Source organism: Amblyomma mixtum, chromosome 7 (assembly GCF_055824585.1).
Source record: "Amblyomma mixtum isolate Tamu chromosome 7, ASM5582458v1, whole genome shotgun sequence".
Classification (NCBI taxonomy): Eukaryota; Metazoa; Arthropoda; class Arachnida; order Ixodida; family Ixodidae; genus Amblyomma; species Amblyomma mixtum.
In genome coordinates, this window is record NC_143018.1 from 120,785,763 (window position 1) to 120,797,452 (window position 11,690).

The following is an 11,690-nucleotide window of genomic DNA, read 5'->3' on the forward strand; positions in this document are numbered from 1 at the left end:
ATTTGCAATTTATTTCTACAATTTGCATGCCAATATAACTGAGCACATTTTGACTTAGCAAGGCATCTAACAGAAGTATCAATTATTTATTTATTTATTCAAAATACCCCCAAAGGCCCTCATTTGAGGGTATTACATGGGGGGGGGGGGGGAGTAGGTACAAAGCATTGTTAGAAGGTTAAAAATATTGCACTAAAATAAAATAGAAATCAGAAAATATTAATCATAAATAGGCATTCACAGAAAGGGTCGCAACAATGCACATAACAGTAAAATTTGAGAATAAATAACAGGACCACTAGAAAAAGAAAAAGACGACACTGGAAAAAGTGCGCTGAAGTACAAAAGCAAAAAATATAAAACGAAAAGAAGACAAGGCGGAAGAAAGAACGCTGAAAAAAAACCTTTTTAGTTTATTTATTTTATTTATTTATTTAGTACATACTGCAGACCCTTTTCAGGGTCCAAGCAGGACAGGCATATATTCTTAAAACTCAAAAGATACAGAACACAATGAAAAGAAATATACATAAAAATGAGGAGACAAATATTGCAAACTATTACGATGTCATAACATGGTTCCAATCGGATATTGTCCGCGGAAAAAACGAATACTTAAAACAGTCAGTTTTCGCAAAATACGGTATCAATGAGTGAATGTGATGATGTCGGGTGTAACGTGTGGTTAAAGGGGATATGTACTGTGAAGGATCAAAAGCAAACTTATGGTTAAGTAAAGAATAAAGAAACTCAAGGCGATATTTTCCTCTTCGCGTTTCAAGTGTTTCAATATTGTTAGCCGCCATGAGGTCAGTGGGGGAGTCGGTGATTTTAAATTTGGAATAGATAAACCTAACAGCTTTTCTTTGAATCCTTTCTAATTTATATATGTTAAGTTTAGTGAATGGGTCCCAAACAACCAAAGCATACTCAAGCTTTGGCCTGATGTAAGTGTTATACGTTAGCAGTTTTACGTGAGAAGGTGAATTTCTTAGTTTATGCCTCAGAAAACACAGCTTTTTAAATGCAGAGGAGCATATGTTATCTATATGTGAGTTCCAGGAAAGACTGCTTGTGATTGTTACACCTAGATATTTGTAGCTATTAACCTGCTTTAGTGTTGATGATCCGAGTGTATACACGTGGTTAATTGGGTTCTTTTTATGTGTTATTTGCATCGAAACTGTTTTTTCAGTGTTAAGAACCATGGAAAACTCGCTGCACCAATCAAGAACATTTCGAAGACACTGGTCAAGTTCGTTTTGATCGTTAGTACACGTAATTTGACGGAAAACGACACAATCATCAGCAAACAAGCGAATATGAGTTCCTGGAGTAACCACATTAACAATATCATTGATGTAAATCTGAAAAAGCAAGGGCCCCAAGACGCTTCCTTGGGGCACCCCAGAGGTGACTGGGAGACAACTGGAGCTGCACCCATCGACTGAAACAAACTGCACTCTATTCGTGAGGTAATCTTGAATCCACGATATTAAAATGTCTGGAAGATTAATGTTTTTAGTTTTTGAATGAGTTTTCCGTGGTGAACATTATCAAATGCTTTGCTGAAATCCATAAATATGGTGTCTATTTGACCATTCATATCCAGTGTTTTAGCAAAAGTGTGTACTATTGTAACTAATTGTGTTTTTGTAGAATAGCCCTTTCTAAACCCATGCTGAAAGTCGCTTAATATGGAGTGTTCTTCGAGAAATTTGTTAATATGTTTAGCAATAATATGTTCGAGCATTTTACAGCATGCGGAAGTTAAAGAAATAGGACGGTAATTTTGTAGTAATGTGCAGTCACCTTTTTTAAAGATGGGAACAACTCGAGCAGTCTTCCATTCAACCGGAAGTTTTGATGACAGCAGAGATTTTTTAAACAACACAAAAAGAAACTTCGCAATTATTTCGGCATAGCGTCGCAAAAATACATTTGGTAAATTATCAGGACCAGAAGAAGTTTTAGGTTTCAGTTCTAAAAGCAAAGCAAATACACCAGGGAGGCTAACAAAGTCAACCTCCGATACAGGAAAATATGATGCGCTTTGTACAGTTTGTACACCTGCTTCAGAGAATACGCTGTGAAAAAAAGAATTAAAATGGCCTGCAATGTCAATCGGATCAGTCAAATTATCTCCCTCCGCTGTTATTTTTGAGATATGTTTCTTGCTGTCACTCAGGAAGTTCCAAAATTTACTTGGGTCATTTTTAACAAAACTGGGTAACGTTGTGTTAAAGTACAAGTCTTTTGACTCACGAACCGCACGTTCAAGATTATTTTTAAGCGTTTCAATCTGACTTAACTGGTGGTTTTTTTCTTAGATCTTTTTAGTTTTCGCTTCAGTTGAATAATATTCCGCGTCATCCAAGGTGTGCGTTTGTGAACTTTTTTGCGTTTATTCGGAACGAAGGCATTTAGACAATATTGACACATTTCGACGAATCGCTCCCACAGCTTGCAGACATCATCATTATCATTGAAGCTCGGTAAACAAGTTTCCATATGTTCAATCACTGCGGCATCATCAGCCCTAGAATAATCCTTGAAACAACGTACATGACTGGCTTTTTTGTTGTGGTAAGGGGACTTAACTAAATCTATCGATACGCTTACGAGGTGATGGTCTGAAATGCCTGTTTCGACCGATACAGTATGCATAGAATATTGACGGCTAGCAAAAACTAAGTCTAGTATAGAGGAAGATGTACCTTGTACACGAGTAGGTTGATTTACAATTTGAGCTAAATCATGAGTAAGCATGACATCAAACAGAACGTCTGCACTGCTCCCAGACTTAGCACCGCCTTGTAAGCGGTCCCAGCACACATCTGGCAGATTGAAGTCACCTATTAACAGTATTTTCTTATTTTGGAAATGAGACAGGTGATGTTGTAGCTTAATAAGATAGTCGGGTGTGGCATCTGGTGGCCTGTAGCAACCATACAGGATGAAAGAATGACCCCAGCAAGAAATTTTTATGCAAAGGCATTCAAGGTCAGGAACATCATATACAAGGTCGCATTCTACAGAGTCTTTTAAGAGAATGGCTACGCCACCACCCCTTGAGGTCCTGTCCTTGCGAACGACTTTATAATGAGGAGGAAATACCAGGCCATCTGCTAAGTCGTCATGTAACCAAGTTTCCGTCAGGACTGATATGTGTGGGTCGAACTCCAGCAGTTTAAGTTCAAGCGAGTCTTTCTTGTTTGCAACGCTGCGTGCGTTAATGTTAACTATTCTCAAGCTTTTTATACTAGATTGGCCCGTGTTACTATGGCAAGACAAGCTATCTGTCTTAGTGAAGAAAGAAGCTGAGGTAAATGAACCACTCACTTTATCGGTGAGCGGTTTCGCAACTGCGTACAACTTCGCGTCACGGGCCGACTTGCGCCGATCCCGTCGTTTTTTTGAACCCTCACTTTATCATTTTTTTCGCAGTCCCAAACGTAAGGAATATTATTGATATATAACTTACCAAACACCAAGGAAACCCTTTCTTTTTTATCTCGGTTCGGCTTCGCGCTATCCCATAGTTTCTTTCTTAGTTCACGAACGTTCTTTGAAAAGTCTTCGCCAATTGAATAATCTTTTCCCTTTAGTTTCTTTCCGTTCTTGAGTATCACAGTTTTATGCCTACTGTCTAAAAGCTTTAGGATTACAGGACGTGTTTTGTCAATTGCCGGTTTACCTAACCTATGTATCCGCTCAATAGCTATAGGATCGAGTCCTAAAATATCATGAAAAATATCTTTGTTTACGGTTTCTTCAAGCGATTCATTTGTTTCCTCTTCAGTTTCTGGGATGCCATATATGATCAAATTTGACCTCCTACTATAATTTTCAAGCTGCTCAAGCCTTGCTTCAAGCCTTTCAATCGTTGTACTCATACAACTAACCTGTTCTTGGCAGGACGTTACTCGGCTCTCAAGCCTGGACAGGGCATCTAATTTGTTCTCTATGTTCGGTAACCTGTTCTCTTTCATATCTTTTATGTCTACTGCAATATCATTAAGTTGTTGTAAAATTCGGGTCATGTCAGGGCCTGGGTTCGATTCAATGTCACCGGCTAACAATAATAATTTCCTCAGACACAATGTGAAAACCTGTAGCAAGCAACAGAGCCGAGGGCACGGCAGCACCAACAGGAATAGGTCATTAGAACGAAAACATTTTTCATACTTTTTGCTCACCTGCACAAGGAAGACAAACGGATTAGTGCTCCGCATTCTGTCGATGCTGCCATGCCCAGTGGTTGCAAAACGAGCGTGCGTCCCATTTATAGCTTGAGTGCACTGTGATGCCCCCTGCAGTCCAGGTTCCTGGCAATCAGAACAAGTTGCCGAAGAATGATGATACGGATGCCAAGATTCCAATGCTGGTGGGCGTATTTCTTGATCGATGTCTTGATGCGTTGAAAGATGGACATGCGCAGAGAGGTTCAGCACGCTGATGTCCGGACAGCCAACGTTGAAACATCCAAGAAGGCCACATAGCTGCACAAGGAAGACAAACAGATTAGTGCTCCGCATTCTGTCGATGCTGCCATGCCCAGTGGTTGCAAAACGAGCGTGAGTCCCATTTATAGCTTGAGTGCACTGTGATGCCCCCTGCAGTCCAGGTTCCTGGCAATCAGAACGTGTTGCCGAAGAATGATGATACGGATGCCAAGATTCCAATGCTGGTGGGCGTATTTCTTGATCGATGTCTTGATGCGTTGAAAGATGGACATGCGCAGAGAGGTTCAGCACGCTGATGTCCGGACAGCCAACGTTGAAACATCCAAGAAGGCCACATAGCTGCACAAGGAAGACAAACGGATTAGTGCTCCGCATTCTGTCGATGCTGCCATGCCCAGTTGTTGAAACATGAGTGCAAAAGATGTTGGAATTTATTTAGATCAGATTCTGTGGCAATTTCTGATGGCAAAGCGTTCCATTCGGTTATTGTGCGTGTTAAAAAAGAATAGGCGTAATGGAATGACTGGCAGTTAATGCGTTTAACTTTGTAAGCATGATCGCGACGTGGGAAGATAACAGCCGGTGGCTGAAAGAATTCATCATGAAGGGAAGGATGGTGATAAAGCTTGGTGATACTGAAGAATTTAGAGCGACAACCACGCAAAGGACGATACACACGAAAGAAGTAGACAGGACGAGCGCGGACTACATTACCAACTAGCCCCCCATCGTACATTCCTTATACTGAAGACAAAAGCTTGTCATCATAAACATCCCGTAAAGGCTTTCATTTCAGCTCTGAGTTATCAGTTGAGATGAGTCAGTTTGTTTTTCCACATTTCCCATTCTTGCGCACACCAAAGCATACATACACAGAATTCAATGCCCGTCAGTTTGACCTGTACTGTCACAAGTGTTAGACCACTGTTCATAGCATAACTGAAATACAACAGAATTTCCCTTTATATGCCTTTTTAATGAAGCACAAGAAACTTGCGTACCCAGGATACATACGGTAACAGCAGACATACACATTTGGAAGAAAATATTTTGGTAGCAACTCCAATAACTGCACACTGCAGAGGTCAGAAGTGTATATGCTCATATAGAAGCTCTACATATGAGCAAAATGACTCACCGTCGCCTGATAAGCTTGACGTTGAGTACCACCTTTTCCGGCTCTAAGAATGCAAAATAAACAATCAAGTAACATACGTTGTGCTGTTAGCCCTACAATCACTGATATGTTGCTTACCTCCCCTGGAAGGATGAATCAGAAGGCGACACTTGCTTCTTCTGTGCACTGTTCAAGTGCTTCTGCAAGATTGCATTATAAGGAGCAGCACTCCAACTGCTGGCTTTATTTTGCTTCTATTTGTTGGCAACCCAGCGCAAAGAGGGGGCACATCAAGCACTACAGAATAGGGAATTATAGGGGTGAGTGGAGGCTATTGAATATTTTGATCATTACATGAGGCTTGCATTCCACTCAAGCGGGTGAGCATACCTGCTTTTCCTTTTGGCTTTGACTTGGCTCCAAGTCTTCTGGACCTTCTTGAACTCTGATTTTGGGCATCGTTACTCTTTGCGCCGACATTCTTTCAGTGAGTGCAACACAGGTTTCTGCTCAAATTGTGGAACAGATGGAATATATTATGACCTACCAAAAACGCCAACAGCAGTAGCCACAGCAGTTCGGCTGGCGGGATGCACCAAAATTACGCTAACTAGTGTGAACACACATCTGCACTAGATTTAACCTCAAGCCACGGGAAGCAGCAACGAAAACAAGCCAACCTAAATAAAACAGACGAGATCTTTTGCTTCATATTTGCTTGGCCCATGTAATCCACTTTCATGTCCGTTTTTTTTTGCAGCCTATACGTATTTTTCTGTTCCAATCGCAATATACCCTTAATTTTAGTTCTCTAGTAGGTAAAAGAATTCATAATCTGAACGAACAAACGTAGCGTTGAAACAGGACACGGAAAGATGAGGACAGGACGGGGCTACAACTTACAGCTCAGTAATAAGTTGTAGCCCCGTCTTGTCCTCATCTTTCTGTGTCCTGTTTCAACGCTACGTTTGTTCGTTCAGATTATGTATGACCAACTGTCCCCACAGTGTACTCTGTTCAAGGAATTCATACCATTAAGCATGCTTTGGCTTGGTCAAACCAGCGCTACCCGTGTTTGGCACACTATCGCAGCGTCAATTAAGTTCTTGCTGGTGCTGGCTGCTGCGCTTCACTAAAATAACATTCCGCTCAGGCAATTACTCGAACGCCAAAGCGCGCTGAATGTCTGATTCTGTCTATGCCAGTACGATAGACACGTCACATATTGTGTACAGTGCGTGGTGTTTACATTCCAAACGTGGGCTATGGGGGAGCCTATAGTAAAGAGCTCGGACTGATTTACACTACCTTGAATAGTTGAACGTGCACTGGCATCGCACAGTACACAGGCGTTTCTGCATTTCGACTTGAAAGAAATGCCGTCGCAGGCGGGATTCGCTATTTTACAATCAGTAACAGAACGCCAAGTCATTGTCAGAGTGCCGTGTCTTGACACATGGTTTCAACTTACCGGCTAGTAAGAGGACCTACGCGACGTAGTAGCCGGTGTCTTCTCCGTCCCCTTCTTTGTGTGTCAATGTCACCCACACTTCGCGCACTTTTACGTGGGAAGTTCCCAGACACCCTTAGAGCGTGTTGGGGTAGCGGCCTCGGACTCGAAGGAGATGCCCTCGGCTCGGCGTGGCAAGCTCAGCGGAGACCAGCCACCAAGTGACAAGAGGTTTTTGGGCGTTCGGTGCCCAGCTTTCGCTGGTCGCAAGCCAGAGAATGAATGGGTCGGAGCCAAAGGTTTACAAAACAAAACAAGGTTTATACAGCGATGAGACGATACAGAGGATTTCACAATCACTAGTACAGACACATACAAAGTGATTAACAGAACAATGCAACTCGTGCAAAGTTAAACTCGAGAGAGAATGCAATACAAAGGCAATATTGCACCTAAAGTGCTCTAACACAAGAGAGAGAGGTAAACAAACAAAACACAATTTGTTCACCGGGCACTGCGGCAGTCCGACGACCAGAGTTCCCCGACGATGCCGTCCCGCAGACTGGCGACCGTTGCCTCGTTGGTCCGATGCTGGCCGAGTGGTGTTTTCCCGGGAGTCGAACGGGCGCGCTTCGATGAAGCTTAAACGGCGGTCCGGACTGACTAGTTGTTGTTGTTGTGACTGAGAGAAGGATGAAAAGGAAATTGCACGGGCCTGCTACTGGCTCTAGCCAAGCCACCACCGCTGCCAACGTGCAGATAGAGGAGAGGTAAGAGATCAGAGGAAAGAGAAAAAGGCAAGAAAAGACGCGCGTCGCAGCAACAACTGCGTCCGCCGGAGCGGACGCTGCTGAAAAAATCAGGTAAGCGGCCGAAGCCGCGCTCGCCGAAGCGAGGTCAGATACTCGTGACTCATTCCGGACTGACTAGTAGCGGCCAACGCCCTTTTTATAGCCGCGCTTGCACGTCTGTTTGTTCTACGCGCCAGAGTAGGCGCGCTCATACACGCAGCATCTCCCGTGCAGTTTCCCTTCCTTTCTCTCGCCGGCCGCGCGTCCTCATTGGTTAAAGTCAGGAGTCGTTTCGCGAAGGTTCCAGCGTGTTCTAGCGTGGCGCCGTCGTGGCGGCGTAGCCGACGTCCGGGTGCAGAGGAGGGGGACATGTCTTAGCGCACGCAAGGCTTCCCCCTCTTCCCCCGGTTAACAGTAGAAAGGACTCGCACGTTCTAGACAAATCGGCGTGGATGACTCATTCCTTCGGCGCACGCCGTGGCGGTGGAGAGAGAGGCACGCGCTCGGCGGGGGCTTTCCTTCTCTCCCGTTGAGCTCGCGCCGGCGAGACGCCGTGCGCGCGGCGGTTTTTCTTTGTTTGTTTCTAAAATGCACCGAATTTTGTGACACTGCCCCTTCCTTTAAGAATATTGTGTAATAATATTCACAAAACACAAAATTCGCGCGCACATGCATGCGCTCACAAAGTCTGTGGCGAATGCCAAAATACATACATCAATACCTTGATGCTCTCACATACATAACACAGTACAATAGACAGATTGCACTCCAAAACACGCCGCATTTCGGCGGTACAATTCGCGCGCACATGCACGCGCTCACAAAGTCAATGGCGAATGCCAAAGTGCATACATCAATACAATGATGTTTCCACATACGTAACTCTATTAAATGTTCACAATCTACATAAAAACACACCGCGATTGGGAAGTACATTAAAACAAGGCTACAAACATGGAGCACGCAAATACAAGGCACACTTTCGCCTATACTTCCAAGTTCGGCCTACCCAGCGGGCTCGGAGAATTACTGTTTCATTCAATCTTTCAGTCGCGCTTTTAATTCCCTTTCAGAAGCGGCTGCGGCTTTTCTTTCTGTCGCGGGTTGGACTCTTCTTCCGCCTCATTCTGAAGCTTCTCTTCCGAACGCGGTTTTGGCCCCGCTTCCTACTCGTACTCCTGTCTGGTTCTGTGGCCAGTCTTCGAGCCCTTCTTCTTTTCCTCTTGCCAGCGCGTCTGTTGCGAGCAAATTTAACGTCAGTTCGCTTACGACGGCTGCGCTTCAGGTGTTTGCTCTCTTTTCCGTGTGCGCTCTTCTGTTTCCGTTTGCGCCTCCACACTGAGTCCTTGCTGTAGGCTGGGCTCGTTCCTCTGACTTCTTTCCGACTTTGCTATGATGTTCGGGCAGCTCCCTTCCATCCGACTGAGCTGTCTTCAGCTTGGTTCTCTTTCTGTCCATTCTCTTCCTCAGCTTTCTGCGAGGCCCGTCCTGTTCAATTCCACCTGTATTGGTGGTGTTCGATACGCTTGTCTTTCTCTTTTCCTTCTTCCAAATTCTCCCTCGGGTCAAGCCCGGTTCACTGTCAATGGCGTCATCCGAACTGTTCTCTAGCGATGAAGCCACTGGCTCAGCTCTCTTTTCTTCTTCGCGGACTGAGCCTTCTTCTTCCAAGACTTTTTTTCCTTTTCTTCTTTCTACCTACTCCTAGAGTGCCATGCTCAGAGCTCGGCTCAGGGCTCATTGGAGGATCATTCTCCTCACTTTTCAATTCTGCTTGCTCAATTCCTTCCGTCAGTTAGTTACTTTCAGTGCAGTCGTAAGCAGACTTTTCTCCAGTCTGTTCCTTTACTTCTACTGCACATTCTCCTTCCTCAGAGGCAAATATTTGCTCACCTTCCTCGCAGGCAGAAACTTCCTTGCCGTCCTCATCGGGAAGGCCCTCCTCGCTGCTCGAGGGTTCACTCGGAACAGTTTCCGGGTTTTCAATGAGTGCGCTCTCCTCAGCCATTACTACGTCTGAGCTTTCGCACTCAGTGCCGTTTAACCACTCTTTCTCGCGGTCTGCACTGCAAGACTCAGACGCGTTGCACTCGGAATTCTCGATGGAGGTCCGAACTGCTTCATCGTCCTCAGGCGTCTGCCCTAGGGTCCCCTCTGACTGAAGCGTCAGGTCGGCCTTTACCTCAGTGTCTGCTACCTCGGTAGCAGCTACGCATTCAGTTTCCTGAGGAAGCGACACTTCGGTCTCTTCTTCACTCTCGGTGGTTTCAGTTGCAGGAACAGGCTGTTCCACAACCAAGCTTTCATCTGTGGAGCTAGTTACAGCCTCTTCCGTGGTTGTTAAGGAATTAATTTCATCTCTCTTCGACCCGGCCTCTCCGGGGGTACGCTCCGCTGACTCCCTGACGTTCCTCAAACGCCGAATTTCAGCAATCTTCTTCTGAATGGTTGCCATCTCTCTTTCAAAAGCCCTTTCGGCCTCTTCCTCTCTCCTTTTACGTTCTCTCTGTTCTTCTTCTCCTTTCTTTTGCCTCTCTTTCTCAGCGGCTTCTCTAGCGCGCTGTCTTTCTCTCTCTCTTTCTTTCTCAGCTCTGTCTCTTTCCTGGTCCACCCATTTACGCAGTCCAGCTAAGGACAACCCCATCTGGGTGCCCACCTCTACAAGCTCCTTTAAATTCATAGTTGGAGGCCGAACTCTGTACTCAAGGCAACGAGTACCTCTCCACGGTGAACCTCACTAACCGCTTCCGCGCGGCACCTCACAATATCGTTCTGCTGCTACACTCGTTTACGACCTCTTCGTAAACTCCTTCCGGCTCTTTCTCCGTTCTCTGTGCTTGCAAACACCAAACGTCCTGTCGCGGAGGCCAGAATATATTTACGTGGCCAGAATATATTTACTTTTACGTGGGAAGTTCCCAGACACCCTTAGAGCGTGTGGGGGTAGCGGCCTCGGACTCGAAGGAGATGCCCTCGGCTCGGCGTGGCAAGCTCAGCGGAGACCAGCCACCAAGTGACAAGAGGTTTTTGGGCGTTCGGCGCCCAGCTTTCGCTGGTCGCAAGCCAGAGAATGGGTCGGAGCCAAAGGTTTACAAAACAAAACAAGGTTTATACAGCGATGAGACGATACAGAGGATTTCACAATCACTAGTACAGGCACATACAAAGTGATTAACAGAACAATGCAACTCGTGCAAAGTTAAACTCGAGAGAGAATGCAATACAGAGGCAATATTGCACCTAAAGTGCTCTAACACAAGAGAGAGAGGTAAACAAACAAAACACAATTTGTTCACCGGGCACTGCGGCAGTCCGACGACCAGAGTTCCCCGACGATGCCGTCCCGCAGACTGGCGACCGCTGCCTCGTTGGTCCGATGCTGGCCGAGTGGTGTTTTCCCGGGAGTCGATCGGGCGCGCTTCGATGAAGCTTAAACGGCGGTCCGGACTGACTAGTAGCGGCCAACGCCCTTTTTATAGCCGCACTTGCACATCTGTTTGTTCTACGCGCCAGAGTAGGCGCGCTCATACACGCAGCATCTCCCGTGCAGTTTCCCTTCCTTTCTCTCGCCGGCCGCGCGTCCTCATTGGTTAAAGTCAGGAGTCGTTTCGCGAAGGTTCCAGCGTGTTCTAGCGTGGCGCCGTCGTGGCGGCGTAGCCGACGTCCGGGTGCAGAGGAGGGGGACATGTCATAGCGCACGCAAGGCTTCCTCCTCTTCCCCCGGTTAACAGTAGAAAGGACTCGCACGTTCTAGACAAATCGGCGTGGATGACTCATTCCTTCGGCGCACGCCGTGGCGGTGGAGAGAGAGGCACGCGCTCGGCGGGGGCTTTCCCTCTCTCCCGTTGGTCTGGGGCCGGCGAGAC

The 11,690-nt window shown here is 45.9% G+C and overlaps 1 protein-coding gene across 1 annotated transcript; it reads right to left on the reverse strand.

The window, feature by feature from the left end:
* Positions 1–3,144: 3,144 nt before the first annotated feature.
* On the reverse strand, positions 3,145–10,279 carry LOC149337350 (uncharacterized). Its single transcript, XM_089554400.1, has 3 exons — positions 9,718–10,279; positions 5,722–5,726; positions 3,145–4,328 (listed from the first exon to the last, which is right to left on the reverse strand). Exons 1-3 carry the CDS (start codon positions 10,277–10,279, stop codon positions 3,339–3,341), a joined length of 1,557 nt encoding a protein of 518 aa, XP_089410526.1. The 3' UTR covers positions 3,145–3,338.
* Between the last annotated feature and the right edge of the window lie 1,411 nt (positions 10,280–11,690).

What these genes read in the sequence shown, in the direction of transcription:
- LOC149337350 (XM_089554400.1), bottom strand. Translation starts at nt 10,279, where the DNA reads ATGGCAACCATTCAGAAGAAGATTGCTGAAATTCGGCGTTTGAGGAAC.